Source organism: Pollachius pollachius (assembly GCF_949987615.1).
Source record: "Pollachius pollachius genome assembly, chromosome: 1".
NCBI lineage: Eukaryota > Metazoa > Chordata > Actinopteri > Gadiformes > Gadidae > Pollachius > Pollachius pollachius.
In genome coordinates this window covers 30,450,910-30,470,552 of record NC_136934.1, presented here as the reverse complement: position 1 = coordinate 30,470,552, position 19,643 = coordinate 30,450,910, and the positions used below count along the sequence as shown (strand labels likewise).

At 44.8% G+C, this 19,643-nt stretch overlaps 2 protein-coding genes across 2 annotated transcripts; both read right to left on the bottom strand.

Annotated features, from left to right (window-relative positions):
* Window positions 1-853: 853 nt before the first annotated feature.
* Window positions 854-7,639, bottom strand: msh5 (mutS homolog 5; the record flags this gene model as incomplete). The annotated part of the gene is made up of 23 exons (XM_079752015.1): window positions 854-1,048; window positions 1,292-1,438; window positions 1,552-1,626; window positions 1,854-2,003; window positions 2,228-2,354; window positions 2,473-2,591; window positions 3,035-3,102; window positions 3,221-3,308; window positions 3,453-3,533; window positions 3,730-3,839; window positions 3,949-4,021; window positions 4,213-4,341; window positions 4,440-4,502; window positions 4,713-4,851; window positions 5,309-5,354; window positions 5,471-5,553; window positions 5,678-5,713; window positions 6,196-6,305; window positions 6,459-6,574; window positions 6,697-6,750; window positions 7,019-7,099; window positions 7,355-7,478; window positions 7,556-7,639. The coding sequence occupies 23 exons, from the start codon at window positions 7,637-7,639 to the stop codon at window positions 854-856; spliced, it is 2,298 nt and encodes a 765-aa protein (XP_079608141.1).
* Window positions 7,640-8,597: 958 nt separating this feature from the next.
* LOC307085294 (SPRY domain-containing SOCS box protein 2) lies at window positions 8,598-10,449 on the bottom strand (the record flags this gene model as incomplete). The annotated part of the gene is given in 4 exon segments (XM_079750017.1): window positions 8,598-8,728; window positions 9,122-9,900; window positions 10,339-10,373; window positions 10,375-10,449. Coding segments are annotated over 4 exon segments (1,020 nt in total).
* Window positions 10,450-19,643: the final 9,194 nt, after the last annotated feature.

The window sequence follows — 19,643 nt, the reverse complement described above, 5'->3', positions numbered from 1 at the left end:
TTGAATGCACTGCCAGACACACAGGCCACAATCCAATTTCTTTTATTGGTTGTTTTTCAAAATGTCTTTAATTGTACCATAAATAGTTTTAAACATTTATTGAAACTAGGTATACAGAGTGTTATTTTTAATAGGAGTTAAATAATTGTATACATGTCATTAGAAATAGATAATTTTCCTTAGAAAGCCAATAAAGTTGAATCAGATGTTTCATAAATTGTACAACTCCACCAAAGTTATTAACTAAATAGACCAATGCAACTTAACAACAGGACAGCAGTGTGTGCAGCCAGCTGTCTCTCCCTGCACTACTGAGGATCTCCAGCAGAGGGCAGGAGCTCCTCCTTCAAGAACTTCTGCAGATCCACATCCTTATCATTCAGGTCCACACTCAGGAACTTGTCCACCAGCCACTGACATCTGTGCAGATATTGTAAAGGCACACAGATCCAAACATGTTTTGGTGCCTTTAATGTCCTCTGTTGTATTTTTTAATAAACTTACCTGTTGGTATGTTCGTCCAATGAGTGTCTGTCCACTCTCTTGATGGTCTGTCCTGTTCTGTAGAGTTCAGAAACCTTGGCAGAAACATCAGTGACATCAGTCACACGTTGCTCTGGGACCAGAAAGGTTTGCGTTTGTGTGTGTGTGTGATAAAAAGGAGGCAAATGCATTATTTGCGGTTGCAATAGGCTTCATCTTCACATCTGTCTTCATGTCTTCACACATACATTTGTGCTGTGTAATAACTATCTAGCTATAACATAGCACTTATAGCAAACATAAAGTATTCTTAATAACTTTAATTTACATAATTTACAACCTATGACATAAAGTGTTACTGATGAGCCTGCTAAGTATCATGTGTGTGTGTGTGTGTGTGTGTGCGTGCATGCGTGTGCGTGCATACCTCCACCCCTCGCTGTACGAGGTTGGTGGGCAGGCCGGCCAGTAGAGCGATGTTGGCAGCGTAGCTGGACTGGCACATGCCCTCCTTCAGCTGGTACAGGAACACCAGCTCATCCCCATCCACCGCTGTCTCAAGAGTCTAAAACACACAATCCCTTACTCTGTTACCACCACAGATAAGGTTCAGGGTCACCCCTAAGAGTTATGACGTCATGAGGAGAGCTCTGCTGATGTTCGGCACTAACACAAATCGAAACACAATACAAATATCCATGGTATGGTTTGATTGTCCTCAGCGGTTTCTTGGAATAGGAGCATCTACTAAATGCTATTGAGCATTTTACTACACAGAGCCAAGGAATAGGACAGGTCATGTGCGTACCAGCAGAGAGAGGAGGCTGGTGGAGGGCAGCAGACCAAGCTGGAGTAGACTGTGGAAGTTGGTCGCCAAAAGCACGTGGGGAACCTTTCCAGGAACTTCTTCCAGCCAATGTGAGATCGATGCCGCCAGCAAGGAAAGCCCATCCACCTAGCATCATAATGAAGTGTTATATAATAACCCTAATTGTTATGTTTACACTAATAGTAAAACAAATTTGTTCAAATAAAGGAATGTTACACGTGCATATACATGTTTCTTACTGTGTTGGTGCCTTTTCCAAATTCATCAATCAAAATGAGAGAGTTGCCAGTGCTGCTGTTGATAGCATGGGCCATCTAGAATGTGAACCTTGCTGTTACAACAAAATACTGAATGGATTTCAGCATGTATGTGTGTAGGCATGTGTGTGTTTGTGTTAGACTGTGAGCTGTGATCAGTGGATGTTCAATTGACAAGAGAGGTTGAAGGGGTAATTAGAGACATGTAATATACATATTGTATTGTATAAACAATGAAGTGTGTGTGTGTGTGTGTGTGTGTGTGTGTGTGTGTGTGTGTGTACCTGATTGAGGTCTATCATGAAGGTGCTGAGGCCTACAGACACAGACTCCCTGCTCTGCATGCGGGTGAATATTCCATCCACCAGACCAATCTCTGCCTCCTTTGCTGGCACATCTGAGCCAATGAGAGCCATGAACACTGCCAAGCCCACCTTATTGAGTCAATTGAAGAGTACTTAGTAAGTTAGCGTATATGTGGTTAAATGTCTGACTTCTGAGGGTCACAATCCCCAAGTGGGTCACATGCTTGTCTGAGCTTGCATACAAAAATAGATTTTGATTTGGAAAACAAAAAACCAGGGTCACAGTGGCAGTCAGTGTGCAAAAACACAATCCGAAGGTCAGAGGCAGTGAAGTTGTTGTGCATCTACTCTACTTGTTTGAGGTAGATACTCTTGCCAGACGAGTTGGGCCCAGTGATGACCTTGACTCTGCCATTTGTCTCTGAGCTCTGGAAAGAGTTGGCCACAAACACAGGAGAGCAGAGCTCCAGCAGTGGGTGTCTGGAATACAAAGCCAAACCTGGATCTTAAACTTGCACTCATACAATGAAAGATGGAAGCATATGTGTCAGTTTGGCCATATAATCCTGATCAACTCTGTGTGTGTGCTCCTGTCTACCTGGCCTGTGTGAGAAGTATCCTCCTGTGGGCTGCTAGTTTAGGTGAGGTGTAGCCGTACTCCTGCGAGGCACTGCTCATCGCCATCAGGCAGTCCAGCTCTGCACTCAAATCAAGCACCTATACAGCACACACATCCATCTCACTACACCTCCAGATTATCAACTTTACAGCCCACACATCCACCTCAGTACACCTCCAGATTATAAACTTTACAGCTCCACATCCACCTCAGTACACCTCCAGATTATAAACTTTACAGCACACATCCACTTCAGTACACCTCCATATTATAAACGTTACAGCACACTTATCCACCTCACTACACCTCCAGAACATATACTTTACAGCACACATCCACCTCACTACACCTCCAGATTATTAACTTTACAGCACACACATCCACCTCACTACACCTCAAGAACATATACTTTACAGCACACACATCCACCACACTAGCCTCCAGATTATAAACTTTACAGCAAACACATCCACCTCACTACACCTCCATATTAGGTGCCACCGTAGTAGAAGAGTATAAGCAAAGGTTATGCGACAGCTACCTTGTACAGGGAGGGACTTTTCTCCAGGATAGCCGTCTGCAGCTGTGTCATGACTGCAGTCTCCATGTCTGACAAAAAGGTAACCAAACACATCTGCAGCCAAACTCAACACACTCCAGAGTCCATGGACTACACTCATTACCTGTGAATGATGGAACCCACAGAAGCCTCTTCCGACTGTCATACCTCTTATGTCACAGTGTAAGTCTCCCAGGAGGTCGTCTAGCTCTTTAGTTCTCTGGCTGCGATAGTGGAGACGCTCCTCCGACAGAAACTACACACACAATTACACATCCGTGCACACATAAACATGCATGAAAATACGCATGCTCTTACACACACACACACACACAAACACACACACACAAACGCACACACACATACAGATAACCAGATATCCATCCACTTTGGCACACACCATGAAGTCCAGACCCGCTATCTCAAAATCCTCCTTCTCCACCATGCTGGGCAGCCGGGGCACCGACAGCAGAAAGCCTATCTGAAGAGGAGTAGGATAACGTTTAACATTCATCATAAAATATCAAGCCACTTGATTCAGTCTGGGTTAGCCATTAATATTAAGTCTGCTATGCCAACGTAATCCCCTCACTGTGTGAGCATCTAAATCTAGCTAAACACTAGATTGAAGGTGTCTTCATTCAGGTACTGTGGCCACTGGTAGAATGAAGCAGTACCAGAGGAATGTAAATGACACAGCAGGAGGGCATGCGGGAGTCCAGGTGCTCCAGCTCTCTCCTGGCCACGTCCGTCAGGAAGTCAGACAGCCCCATCATCTTCCTCTTTTCTGAGGAGACAGTCCTTGCTGAGACCTCTTTCACTTTACACTTAACATTCATCCAATCGTATTTTGTTCTTACTGAAGACAGCTGTTGAACCAGCAGGTCCAGACTTACTCTCATCAATAGCAGGGTCCACGTTCGGCTTGATGGTGAAGCGGTTCTCCGTGGAGCTGCTCTCAAAGTCCACCTACACACGACGAAAACAGAACACAGATCACACATTGTGGACGGTTGATCCAAGGTGCCATGAATATAATATGCATGTCGGTCTTGGGTTTGTGTGCATAAGACAGAGCGCTTTAAAGATTTAAAAAAAGAGATGGGGAGTTCGAGGGACGATGGCATGACAGCAGATGGTTCTGCGTAACGAGAACTGACCACTTTGCTAATGAGGGAGGCGATGTGTTGAAGGTCATCAGAGAAACCCTCGCTGATCTCACGGAAGAGCCCAACAGACTGAGGCAAGACACGCACCGTGTCCCTGATGCACACTGCACTGTACACCGTCTAATGCGCACACACACACACATACACATGAACTTTATTTTGTGTTTTATATTTTGTTGGATTTGTGATTTTATTCTGTAAAGCGTCACACTTCCTACCTTGTAGAGACTCTGCCAGTCTGTTACTTTAGTGTGTGAGAGAGACATTCTGCGCAGGAGAGTCTGACACACACACACACACACACACACACACACACACACACACACACACACACACACACACACACACACACACACACACACACACACACACACACACACACACACACACACACACACACAGTTTCTGGTGTTAGCAGCTGTGATAGCAAAACTATCGTGGTGCAGGTGGACACAGCACTGCTGAAATGGAAGCGAGGGATCAGAGTGTACCGGAATGTTCCGGATGTTGCGCAACAAGGACTGCAGGGTGCCGGCTATGTCAGAGTTGCGCGGTGACGCAAAGAAGCGGATGGCCTCCTGCCTGCGGTGCAACACCTCCATGTTTCTGGTGGGCCGCAGGAACCACCGGCTGACACACGTGACACACAAGTGTTCAATCCACAACATATTCTTCAACCAGTTATCTCACAGCATACATTTCATCTATTTATTCTATCTATTCAAAAGAAGAGGAGGTATACCAAAAGAGGGCATGGTGGACTTTCATGGTTATTAATGAATGCCATCAGCACAATGCCAGACCTCAGTACTTTTGGAACTCTCTTCTGCCCACTGGTGCTTTAAGAATTATAGAATTATAGTAATTTGAAACTGAATGCAAAACAACTGGTTTGTGTTTATATCTGGGTGGTTCTGTGTCCTTGGCTGGTCAGAAAATATGGTATTCATCTTCACAACAAGAACCAGAACCACCGCAAATAACGCAAACAGGAGACCTGGATTGTTTAATTTGGATTAAATATAAACTCATTACGTATGTCCACCATAGTTATATTGACATAATGTTTTTCGTCTTCCAATCCTACCGCAGCAGTCTGGAGCCAAACTTGCACTTGCAGCGATTTAGTATCTCTGCAACCAAAACAGACACACACACTTAGGACATAGTATGTTTTGTAAGATATGACAAAAACAACATCTGAGAGAACACTGGCCCACTCCTCACGGCACAGGTCACATCTCAATACCATACAGACTCAAGCCCTCCTTCTCGCCAGACTGCATCTTGTACACTGAAGGGTGGAGCTCTGACTTGAAGATCTGCAGAACGCTGAAACACGTGCATTCGAAAAAAGAAATCCATATTCACTTATATTAAATATTGTTATATGATATAATCAATCATCAATATTTTTCCAAAAGTGATGTGCATGGACTCGTTAGAGCCGTCCTACCTGTATGTGTCTCTGTCCACATACACCACACCTGTTCTAGAATGGAAAAAAACACACAACAGTTGAGGCAGTTAGAGGACAACAGAGATCTTAATGAGACAGTTGGACTTCATTTAGCAGGTCCTTAATCTCCCTGTGGACAGACACCAGGGAACACAAGGATCAGAACACAAGGATGTGCTGGTGAGGAACGGCAGTCAATGTTGTTGAAACAGTTGGTTTGATGTTTTAGTAAGAACTGATTCACTGATATGACCTTTAAAGCAAAAACACTTATAAGTAACAGCACTATGACAGCGTGCCAAATATAACTGCGGAAAAACACTACTTGATTAGTTCCCACGCGAGTGCAATTTACTGTGAGTACTGAACATAAACAAAGAAACATATGCATCTATCAATGCAAATACTCTAAACATTTCAGAATCCATAGCTCCAAATGAACTGTCCATGGTAGGTTGTTTCCGTAAATACTCTGTGTTCTTGAACATGTGTATGTGTGTGTTTGTGTGTCTTACAATGTGTAGGTGTGAAACTGTAAGATCGGAACCCCAACACTGCTGTCCTCCAGCTCAACACCCACTCTCCTCCTGTCCAGGCATTTCAAGAGAGCACCTAATGACCGCAACTACCACACACATACACACACACACACAGCAGACATGCATGTAACCACACCACGGACAGAGACACACACACACACACACACTAACACAGGGGGTGACTATCCACACACTGATGGACGTATTGACAGGACATTGTGTGGGCAGTGAGAGCTCACCATGAGGGGGGAGTCGAAGGACATGTAGGAAGTGAGATAGGAGAGTCTCTCTGTGATGGAGGCAGGAAGAAAAGGAAGGTGGGCAGACAGAAGCCTCTGCTTACTGACCTCCAGACCTGCCACATAGGAGGCTTTCAGGGGCCTGAAGAGTCCTGTGATTCATCCATTCAACAACGCCATCTCAAAGTACATCAGACCCTTGCATGTTTATTAAAGGTTTAGTCAGATTTATTTTTACCGAAGTCCACATATGGATATGTGACCACTTCCGGTTTGTAGTCTGGAATTGACCCTGGGGTACATTAAAGGGTGAGGGGAAAACACAGAAAAGTATTTTAACATTGCATATGACTGATCTTTATATCATGTACTGGTATCTTAGCCACAATGATAATTTGTGTGTGGTATCAATACCCAAGAGCCACACAAAATTATTCCATTATTGTCTGCTCGAAATGGATAGTATGAAAACTATATATATTCCATTGATAAGACCAACCACGTCAGATACCACGTCACACTTCTCAGTCCCGATACCCAATACAATCCCGGCTGCTCACCCAATGTGTGCATGAAGTGCACCATGCTGCGTTCCTGCTTGGCACTCGTGATAATGACACGGGGACTTATCTCTTGGATGACTTCAAAACAACACAAAAGAAAACCGAGAAAGGACACAGATAATACTATCAGTACCAACACAAGGTTAGATTAATGTCCCCCCCCCCACACACACACACACACATATATATATATATATATATATATATATATATATATATATATATATATATATATATATATATATATATATATAAAACAAAAAGACATGTGGTAGCAGGGCAAGACCATGTTTGTATTTGTTGTTGTGTCACATCGCGTCCTTGCCATTATACCTCTTTCCAGCAGGTTAAGGTCAGTGCTGTCTGGTGTGTCAGCCATATAATGCAACGTATAATCTTTGCTGTCATAGAAGCACAGGCCCACTTGTCCATGTTGTGCCAACACACTCAGTATTACCTGTGCATACGGAAAAAGATGTGAACGAACATACAAAGGTGGTGGCATAAACCTGTTGACCAGTGGGGGTCTCTCACCTCAGGTGACTCTTCCTCCTCCTCATCTCCATTGAGGCTGGCCTGGTTAGTCACCTCCCTTCTGACAGCATTCTGCAGTGCCATGGTCAGTGTTGGGAAACAGCTGAAGGCTAGTCACTGAATCACTGGTCAACCAAAACAAGGTTTTAGCCGTGTGCTTTATTATTAGCTCCAGTGGCACGTACAGCTTAGCTCGTTTAAACTCACCAAGCTCGTTTTTTGAGGTATATTGCCGAAGTTGCAAGCTGGCTTTATAACCCAGAATGTATGATAAATTAGTTGAAAAGATGAAATGATCTTTCGTATAAATTACCGGTTATATTTATTCAGCCGTTTCGTGACGCTGCTAGTTTCCCGCGGCATTAGCCTCCTCTGCCAGATATCGTGTGACGTCACGTAGCCGGCTATGCATAATGCTCAAAATACCACACACACGGCATTGGTCTTAAAAGAGCATGTAAACCATTTATAATGTTATAACTCAAACCTTGTTTTGGTACAGGCTATGGGTTAATGTAGTACATTACACATTGTTCAGGCTATTCACAGCGTGAATAGGCCTACATATTTATTTCTATAGTCTTTATGTGCAGAAAACCACTCATCATCTATTTCCTCTTACTCGTCTTTGCGTTAAATAAGGAAAATAACATCAACAAAGGTCAAACCAAACACCATTACAATGGAAAGGTTCTTTATTTAGAATTAATAAATAGATACACATTGTGAAAAAAAGTATTTACAGCAAAATAACATATTTTAGATGTTTTACATACATCCGCTTTTACAAGAGATTTATACAAAAAATAAACACGCAAAAACACTTTATCAAACCAGTAATCATTGATTGATTCATTATCCCATAAAAGTAGTAAATAGTACTAGTTCAAATACCTCAGTAGTGTACATTTTCAGCTAAGGCCTATGTTTGTGTGTTCCATTGTATTCAGTTGTTGAAAGTTTGTGTGTGTGTGTGTGTGTGTGTGTTTGTGCGTGCATGCCTGTGTGTGTGTGTGTGTGTAAGTGTGTGTGTGTGTGCAGGCTATTGGTTTGGAACCAGGTATTGCTGGAGAACAGGGGGAATGGGCAGTGTGTTTGTGAGATTCTTCCTCTGTGGTCCCAGAGAGCGTTGGATGGTCAGACTGCAAAGAGCCATCAGGGCGGGGGGGTCGCCTAGATAGAGGGAAGAACAAGCCAGAAGGTAAGCCAACAACAATGCACTTGATTAGCCAGTAGCAGGTGTACTATAGTGTCTAGTAGACATCATGTACCACTGTCTACATGATGCAGGGAGATATGGATGACTTATAGGCCTAGCTCTGATCTATGACCCCTACGACCAACAGAACAGCTCTTTCCCTCTTTAGACCCTTTCAACAGAGGTATCATCGCAGGGTCAGGCAACAATTATGGATCTGCCTCTTTTATGTATCAGGGAATGAGAAGTGGACTAAAGCGACACCTGTGTTTGTCCATTGTATAAACTATTTGTAAAGGGTCTATTGTACATTTCTTTGCGGCATGTACTTATGCCTCAATACTATATATATACAATATATAACTCACTAGTGGCACCGTTAAGGTAGCGCAGTCGTATGGAGGCTCCGCCCCTCACACTGCTGACCGCAGGGAACAACTCCACTCCGTGAGGGAGGTCCTCGAACGCCACGCCGAAGAAGCTCTCCTCCACCATGTAGGCCAGTGTCCCTGCGTCGGCATCCAGCACCAGCAGTACGCGCTCTGGTATCTCCACGGCTGACCCTGAGCTCTTTAAACCAATCTCTGGCCCTCCCGCTCCCACACCCTGAGTGTTGGAGTGGACCGCTGGATACCTCCCCAGAGACTGAGCCCCATGCCAGAGCTGGTTGGTTCCCAGCTCCCAGCCCCAGGACTGGGGGTCCCCTCCCAGCAGGGCACTGTACCCTGACGCCTGCAGAGGGCAGTTAGCGCAGGAGACACCGATGACTGCGTGGCTCCCCCTGTGAGCAGGACTCCAGAGCACCTCCCAGACGTGCAGCCCAGCGCTCACCCCCTCCGCAGCCCTCACCCCGTCACTGCTCTGCTCAACAGGCGTGCGGGTCACTTCCTCCCGACAGGGAGACAACAGGAAGTGAGGAGAGCAGTGAGAGGTGCTCCAGTGTGATCGCACGTCCCCTGAACCAATGGGAGAAGAGTGCAGCATGACTGACAGGCGAGAGGAGGTTGGGACCGCCAGTGTTTCTATGGCTGATGAAGAGGAGGCGGGGCCATCATCTGTCATCTCTGACATCCAAACCGATAGTAGGAGACCCATGAGTGACAGTTCCACGCAGTTCTTAATACATGATGGTCCCTGACGCTCTTGAATCAGAACTGTGGAATAAGACAAACATAACAGTTACCTTTTAGGAGAAGATATTGAGATATTGTTTGCATAAAACTGAAAAGAAATAGAATAAAGGGGAATACGAGGCAAGTAAAGCAGTAAGTAGACTACAGTAGACAAAGCTTAATGATACTCAATACTAATAACCCATTAATATTAATGAACCTTAGAACCTGCATAATAATCATAATAATAACATCCAATAATCCTCCAATATCCTGTACACTTCCTGGTGAGAGAAAGAGGTTTGCTATAACAACTATCTAGGCTCCTGTCGTTAACTTTTTGTTTTAAGGCGTTATTTATCCTAAAATTACCAAGCAGTCGGTTCTGTAGCTCCTCTGGTCGAGTGGATAACCGTAATTCCAGTGCAGCCTTTTAGAGAGTTTATCAACTGTTTTTCATCGCTGCTCTGTACCGTAACCGCATCATGGGTCCAGTGAATTTATGGGAACAACCCAGTCCTGCAGCCAGAGGACGCCAAGAGGACCCACGTTGCCAAGGACATACGATATCTGGACGACGTCATGTGTTATTATACGATGGCTATTTATAAACAAAGGTCGGATAAATATTACGCAAAAAAAAAGCCCATTGGAGGAATCCAGCTAATTCTACGACGCTATACCGGCATGCAGCAACCACTTTTCCATGTAGAAGAGTATTTGTGTCCACATCTACCTCGTTCTGTAGTGAATACACACATACACCGCAAAAAAAACAAAAACGATCAAACTAGGACTTTTAATTGCAAGAAATAAAAAAATAAAATAAAACCAAAACCGACTCATTATTCTGGATGGCGCACGCGCAAAACAGTTAAAGTGAGGAGAAGATGGAAGGCGCGAGCCTCTTCCGTACCCTGACGTGACGTCTATGACGTCTTCAGACAGCGTACACCAGAGGTCACTACATTTAAAGGTCTCATGGCATGCTACTTTATGGATGCTTTAATATAGAAATTAGTGGGCTCCTAACACAGTATTTGAAGACGTTCCCGAAATTCAGCCGTTGTGCGGAATTACAGCCACTACGAGTCAGTCGCATATTGAGCTTTCCCCTAACTCGCCGTTTCTGTGTCTGTAGCTGCAAATGAGGATGAGAGAGGCAGGTCAAGGAGGAGGATTGGGCAAGCCCCCAGGAACAGTGCATACTTCCGCCATCCACCAGTGCTCAGCAGCCAGGCCTGGTATTGTAGCTGTTTAAGCGGGAGGGATTCAAGGGGCCCAAAAGCAGATATCTCCGTTCACTCCAATACAAGTGGGGAACAGGAATGTGTCTGGATATCAATCAAAGGCTCATAATTATCTTTATACCATGTACTAATAAAATGTAAGTTTTCTCTTTTCAAAACACCACCTCAAGTGTTTTATTTTTTTGAAGGAGAAGGAGGGGTGGGCAGCTGAAAGGAGTCGTAGTGAAGCAAATGTTGTTTCGGCCTGGCATCCGAATGGGCTCAGTCCACACTTCCGTTAACTTCTCTTGTCCGAGGTTTTTCCTTTTACTTTACATGAATGACATTGATGGTTTTTAGGCACTGTGTTGACTTTTTATCACTTAAAGTCGCTGAGGGATGCGTAGACAGACCCCTCGCTTATGATGCTACACTGCTAACAATGCTAGACAAAGAGAATATTTCTGCGTCCGGCACGTCATGCACTAGGGCGTGGCTGGCTCCCATGATGCGAAAGCAAATCTGTCCTTGATGTAGTGATGGATTCAATGATTCTTTTCCTTGATTCAGTTTGCGTCGTCAGTTCGCCAAGAAGGGTCGTTCAGAATTGTTTGTTTGTTCGTTTCCGGTAGCGGTGAATCGAATCATGGAATGCACGGTTCTCAGCTGAGTCAGCTCCTCCCTCGTTCTCATTCTCAGACGATCGTGGAAGTCGGTCATCAATCAACACAACATTACAACTTTAATAAAACGCAGCGGGATGGGGGTTGTAGTTGATTATTGGATGTTTAAAAATCAGCAAGATAATATATTTGATTTAGCAATGATGGTGGGGGACCCGGTTGGAGAACGAACCATAAGAGAATGAGAGAGATTGACGAGACATTCAAATATTTGATTAATCTGCCATGACACAGAAAGTACAAAGACAGCATGCATTTACCATTTCACTGATATTGAATCGTATCATCGTACGCTCGCTCACTAAGCCTCTTCCCTCTTCACCACTCACAGTCAGTGAACGAACAGCAAGTCATGGGTCTGGGAGGAGTTGAGTCTGAGAACGAATGAGACGAACGAGAGAGAACAATCAGTTCGGTTCGTTATTTTTAAAGATTCGTTCATTCGAACTGATTCGGTCGCGAACGACCCATCACTACCTTGATGTTGCCCTGTGTAACAGGGTTAGAAATGTTAGTTTGAATTACTACAAAATTTATGTTTATAATGATGTATCGTTTTATTGCCACCTGGTGACTGAATGGTGCAACGATCGATTGTCCATTTCACCCATCGTGCACGCCTCCACAAATAAATATATCTAAGCTGGAGGTGAGTACGCGTGAGCGATGTGGCCAACAATATTAATGTGTTTAATGGTTTTGGCTCGTTCTGTACCGACCAGTGTTGTGTATTTTGAATGTAAATATTAACTGTATGTAATAGGAAAGTAACAGACATTGATGTGCAGGAATGACAATGATTATATTTAAAGTAGTACTCCCGACCGCATGTTGAGCTAAAGCTAATTGCTAGCTGTGGGCTCGCTAGCGGGATCTCGGTTATGTTTGGTTTTTATTTTTGATTATAATTGTTACTTTTTATTGCACAGGTCTGAACATAGATGCAGTTGCTGATGGTTGACACCATTTATGTGTTGCCATTCAAACAGGTGGGCTTTCATAAATGTGGGATTCACATGTTGTTACATAAATTAACCACCATACGATCACGTGTTTTATTCCAGATGTCTATATATATGTATGTATGTATCTATCTGAGCACAGATAAATATATCGATTGAAGAATGTGCGTGTGTGTGCTGGGACCACTTTATCCAGGACGGCAACTTCGGTCAGAGAGTAGACGCATACACAGGGAACAGTTTTTGTTGTTTATATATCTTGAACAGGCGAATGACATCAATGATGGCTTCAATGAATAATCAAATGAATGAAGGAATGAATGAATGAATGTATGAATGGTTTTCTGTAAGACAGAATAAGAAAATAGACAAATAATTATTACGAAGATTTACATACTAAAACACCGGGCTTTAGTACTAACAACATCCCATAAATGCTATGTAAACATAACTGGCATAAATAGCTTCAACATACACACGTTAACACAGTGCAATATAACAGTCGACAACGGCCCGGCAGAGTGACGTACACATATGCAATGTCTACACGAGGTGCAGGCTTATAAAAAAGCTGCCCGATTAGTGAGTGAATCAACTAACACAATAGCGGAAACCAGCTCAAACACACAAAATCACGGCCACTATATGGAACAGAATTGCGGACTGCATAATACATTTATCCTACATAAATATACGTTGTTCAGTATTAGCTCACTCTTCAAAAACGCATTCTCTGTCGTGGCAGGTTATGCAATCGAGGCGCAACAAGCTCTGACGTAGCCTCATGCACCTAGTAAAACTCTAGGACCCTACCTGGACCGGACCTGGGCTGTCCCAAGTGCCTGAATAGAAATAACAATGTACATTATATATATATATATATTAGGGCTGTCAAAATTAACGCGTTAACGCAGGGTGATTAATTTGTGGAATTAACGCATTAATTTATTTAATGCATTAACGCATGCGCAAAATGACCCGCCCAATATTTCCCGCTCCAGCACTTGCCGCCGCTATTTGCCGCTCTAGAGTTTTGACTGAGACACAAGATGGATACTGAACCGAAAGAAGTTGTTGGCCCTTTGGATGGAAAGTTTGAATTTAAAAAAAACAAAGATGGAACACTTAACAAACAAGCAGTGATTTGCACACTCTGCAAGAAGGAGTTTTCGTTTCACTGAAGCACTTCCAGCCTAAAGTACCATATCAACGCTAAGCATGCATTTGTCGGCTCTTCAAGTTCTGGGGCAAGACCAGGGGGCTTAGTTCAGACAACGCTCACCGAAGGCCGTGCATTAAGTAAGTCTATTTCTGAGAACTTGACCCAAAAAATTGCCAAATGGATTGCAAAAGACTGTCGGCCGATTAATATTGTCGAGGACAAGGGCCTCGCGGAAGTGTTACAAGTTGCTTCACGCGACGCATTCTACAAGCCACCGTCAAGAGGCACAGTAATGACTAAAATCCACGACCTCTACAAAACGGAAAAGAAAAAGAAAGAAGAGGATTTGGCTGTAGCTGACTATGTCGCCCTGACAGGAGACCACTGGACCTCTGTGAGTAACAACAATTACCTGGGTGTAACTGCACATCATATCACAAAAAAATGGTAACTGAAGTCGTTTGCGCTAACTACAATGAAAACAGAAGAGCGTCACTTTGCAGAAGCATGTGCAGAGCAGTTCCTAACAGTAGCGCGCAAGTGGGAAATAGAACGAAAAGTCACAACTATAGGGACCGACAGCGCACGCAATATGATCGCTGCGGCTAGACTTTTGACATTTGAGCACATGCCTTGCATAGCTCACATCCTACAGAGAAGCATCACGGTGAGCCTCTCTGACAGCGGATTTGTGCGTGCATTGTCCAAGTCTCGCAAAATTGTGGGCCACTTCAAACACAGTCCGGCAAACACCGCGGAGCTTCAAGCACAACAAGCTGCCCTTGGACAGAAGCAGGAGCCGCTGGTCCAGGACGTTCCAACACGTTGGAATTCGACGGTGGATATGGTCAAGCGTCTGAACCGCAATCAAGCAGCAATAAAAGCAACCCTGGACCAACAGCAGCACAAACTCATTATGCTGACACCACCAGAATGGGACAAGGTGCAAAGACTTGAGACTCTTCTAGAGCCCTGTCGGTAAGTAATCCACATATTAATTATTAATAGGCCTATAGTTTGAAATAAAGTGTAATTAATTAAATTGAAATTATATGTTACCTTTTTGTAAACTACCAACTTCTGTTGTAATCACTTAATGATGTGTGTGTGTGTGTGTGTGTGTGTGTGTGTGTGTGTGTGTGTTTCATTCAACTGCAGGTATGTAACTGAGATCCTGGGTGGGGAGGCCTATGTATCCTGCTCTGTTGTACTGCCTGCCCTCTGCCACTTGCGTCGTGTAATGGAGGTCTCTGATGAGGACCCTGCATATGTGGTGCGATTTAAGACGGCATTCAAAGAAGACCTAGCCTCCCGCCAAGAAAAGACCAACAACACATGGCTCAAGCTTGCAACGGCCCTGGATCCACGCTTTAAAGACTTTGCCCAAGAGTGAAAGAGAAGAGGTGTGGACCACACTGGGAGGCATGCTGCATGAACAATCACCAAGAAGGTCTCCACAGACCTCTGAAGATGGGCCACCCAAGAAGAAAATGAGCCTGCTCCTACAAATGTGCTCAGATTCAGATTCTGATGAGGAGGTGCAGCCTGGCAGAGACATACACAGGTACAGGGCAGAGCCCTGCATTAGTATGGAGGACTGTCCATTGCAGTGGTGGTCTGCTCATTCAGGAGCCCATGACAAGCTGGCCCTGCTGGCTCGCTAATATCTAGCGACTCCTGCATCCACAGTTCCATGTGAAAGACTCTTCTCAGTGGCAGGCCACATCGTGCAAAAGAAACGGTCAGCCTTACTTTCAGAAAATGTCAGCCAGTTAGTTTGCCTCAGCAACTGGCTAAAAGAAGAATAGCCAAGAGACACATTTTATTGTACGAAGGTGTGGTAGTTTGTTAATTTAAAAAAGGGAAAATGTTCAACCAATGTTTAACCATTCTAAACTTAGCAATGGCTAAGATGCCCATAACGTTTGGGATGACTTTTATCTTTAAGTTTGATTAAAAAAATAAAAATAAAAATGTTATATGCTCATAGGCATTGCAAAGAGACTGGCACAAAACAAAAATTGAAATATGGTGTGGTATGTTTAAGTTCGATTTTTCATTATTAATAACACCATCATCTGGATTCTTTCATGAATAAAAGAACATGCTAAATGCCTATATATCCACCTTCTGTCATTTATCTTTCCGTTCCTACAACAATATACAGAGAAATTCAGAAATTCCGGGCATATTTATGAATGGCAATTAATCGTGATTAATCGTGATTAATCCACAGCTACCCTGTGATTAATCAGATTAAAATTTTTAATCTATTGACAGCCCTAATATATATATATATATATATATATATATATATATATATATATATATATATATATATATATATATATATATATATATATATGCGATACGATATAACAAACTAACAGAGAATTTACAACAGCCACCCCCTGAATAGCATGGCTATTATGTTAACAAAATAAATTCCCTAAGGTGCTACAGAAGTCCCTGGATCGGCGTTGGCGTCCAGAACAGCTGGCAGCTGGACAAGGCGTGCTACTGGTCGCAGGTAAGTCTTGTCCCCCACTTGGACCTCAGCCGACCGAATGCATCCATCGGCACTGGCATTCAACTTGACCACCTTCCCAACGGGCCAATGAGCACGTGGCAGCTAAGGATCGATGATCATCATGACAGTGTCCTGGAGTAGATCATCAGTAGGTTTGCGCCACTTCTGGAGGACATGAAGAGACGGTAAGTAGCTCTGAGGAATTGTGTCCAGAAGTGATCCACCATCATTTGAAAATGACGCCACCGTCTCCTGGTGAGGGTCCGGAGCGTGTTGATTCGTTGCTTGGCAAGGCTCTCTTGTAGCTGTGGTTCCTTTGCAGCAAACGCCTCCTTCAGCTCTCTCTCTGCACCTCGGAAGTTTGTTCCCTGATCAGAGAGTACCTCGAAACGGGTGCCTCTACGTGCGATGAATCGCCTCAATGCTAGGAGGAAGTATTGACGGATCAGCGTCAATACTATTTAGCAGATCCAAGTGGACACATCGAGTGGTGAGACATTTAAATATGACACCCCATCGTTTCTCACTGCGCCGCCCGACCTTGATGACGTATGGTCCAAAGCAGTCCACTCCCGTCGAGAAGAACGGAGGCCTGAAGATCCGCAGGTGGGCAGGAGGTAGGTCCGCCATTATTGGAACCACTAGCTGCCCTCTCTATTTCCTGCATTCCGCACAAGTCCTCTGATGGTGCTTGATAGCCTGTCACCCACGCAGGACCCAGTACTTGCGCCTGATCTTGGCGAAGACCCTACCGGGCCCTGGGTGGAGTAGTCGTGCATCCACGTCCTTGATGAGGAGTCTTGTTAACGCATGGCAGGGATCGAGAACTATGGGGTGGATGTCAGTAGAACAGGAGGTGTCCATACGACGAAAGCGTCCACTGACTCGGATAAGACCCATTGTCGGATCCATCTCCGGTGTAAGCGTACTGAGCTTACTGCTGGGCAGTACTGGTTTGCCAGCCCTGAGACACTTAATCTCTTCTGGGAAGCAGTCCGCTTGGCTGGCCTTCAGCAGGAGGGCTTCTGCATCAAGAAGGTCCGATTGAGGAAAGGATGGGTCAGCCGCTGCCCCATTAAAGAACTGCTGGGTGGCGTTGACCAGGTCTGTCCAGCTGTCGAACTGTGTGACGTCTGGTGTTTGAGGTGCCAGACTCGTCTGGGTGAGACAACAGTAGATACTTTGCTTGAGCTCAGCAGCATCTTCTGGCTCTGTGGAGGTGGGAAGCGATGGCCAATGTGATGGAAAATCCACATGTTGTATTGTTTTTGTCTATCTATGAACTTAAGTTTTGTTACTATTTTGTGTGATGCATATATATTGCCTGCCTTCTACACTCCTTGTAGGCCATCTAAAGTGTGACCCTTTGAGTTTTGTGTGATGCATTTTATTTCCTGCCTGTTCCTCTCCTTTCGTGTGATGTAATCTGTTTCCATGCAATCCTTTGATGTGTGGGCCTGTTCCTCGACCCCCTGGCTAGCGTCGAGGAAGCAAAAGGCTACATGGCACGGCCGCGACCCCCTTTAATGGCATCCTGGGGAGCTTTGATTGTAAAGATTACCATCTGGTAAACAAAGGCTTTTGGTTTATTGGGGGACAGACCCCCTCCAGAGCCCAACCCAAGTGAATAAGAACTCATTACTTGGAATACTTGGTGGACATCTCCTAGCATACCTTTAGAGTATGAAGTAAGACGCAGGGCGAACTCCCATCTGAGGCCTCAGATTATTATTATTGTATGCCTGTTTTTATTATTTGTTGATGCATATTGAGATGTATCTTTGTTCATACTTTTATTACAAATATATATGAACAGCAATTGCCTACAAGTATTGTGTGCTTTTTGCATCTAAATATCTCACCTGTCTTAGACGCAATATCTGATAGAGAAATGCCACAACACCAATTTTTAGGTGGACCACGGAGGAACGATGGCCTTTGAATCCACCGATTTGGTGCCGCCAGCTCAGCCAAGGTCTTGCCGCAGGTGAGATCGTCGGCTGGATTGTTGGCCGTGTCCACATATCGCCAGGTGTGCAAGGATGTCAAGTCCTGAATCTCTGAGACTGGTTCCAACGAAGACCTTGAACCTGCAGGACTCGGATGTCAGCCAGGTTTAGACGGTGGTGGAGTCAGTCCAAAGGAAGGTCTGGGTGATGCTTAAGGTGAGCTCTCGATGAATGAGGGAGGACAGCTGGGCTCCTGTCAATGCTGCACAGAGCTCTAGTCGTGGCATCGACTGCTGGTGCTTTGGGGCCACCCTAGACCTTGCCATAACGAATGAGACATGGACAGTGTCATCACTCTTCGTTGTGAGGTATACTACCGAACCGTATGCCTGTTTGGAGGCGTCACAGAAGACATGCATTGTATACTCTATGGCTTCAGTGGCGATGTCCTGTGGTGAGTAGGTTCGCGGTAGGGAGATATTTGCCAGCTCGGGGAGATCCCTCTCCCAACTGGACCAGGCCTCGAGGATGTCAGGAGGAAGGTTTGGGTCGTCCCAGCTCCTCTTCTTCGCCCACAGTTTCTGGACGAGGACCTTGGCCCGCGTTGTGTAGGGAATGATGACTCCAAGAGGATCATATTGTCTGGCCAGCACCTTGTATACGTAGCACATGGTGGGAATCTCGCTCTCCATCGGCTTGGGCTTGTAGCCAAGTTGATCGGACAATGCCACCATAGGCATAGAGCTGGTTCCTGAGCGTTGTTGCTCTTCTCAGCTAGCCATAGCTCTTTGCTCTCTGATCTGGCAGTGGAAGGCAGATGGGAGTCAACAGATGGGAAGTTACTTGCCCACTGCCGGATCTCGAATCCTCCCGAGGCTAGACACTGCCGCATCTTGTCCACGAGGAGCTTGACAGACTCGGGTGTTGAAAGGCTCTGGAGACAGTTGTCCACTTAGAAAGACCGCGTGGTCTTTGACGTGCTTCTGCAGCGCAAACGTTGTGCAGCATGGGCTTCTTGTTGATCGTACCTGAAACAGAACATGACGACAGAGACAGACAAGACTAACAGAAAACCAGTGGCAGCTAGGATCCGGTAGGAGAGACCGTGACAGTACCCCCCCCCTCTACGGGCACCACCTGGCGGACGTCTGGCAGTAGGGTGAGCATTATGGAAATCCGAAATCAATGTATCATCCATGATCATACTCCGTGACACCCATTGACGGTGTTCTGGTCCGTAACCCTCCCAGTCCACCAGGTACT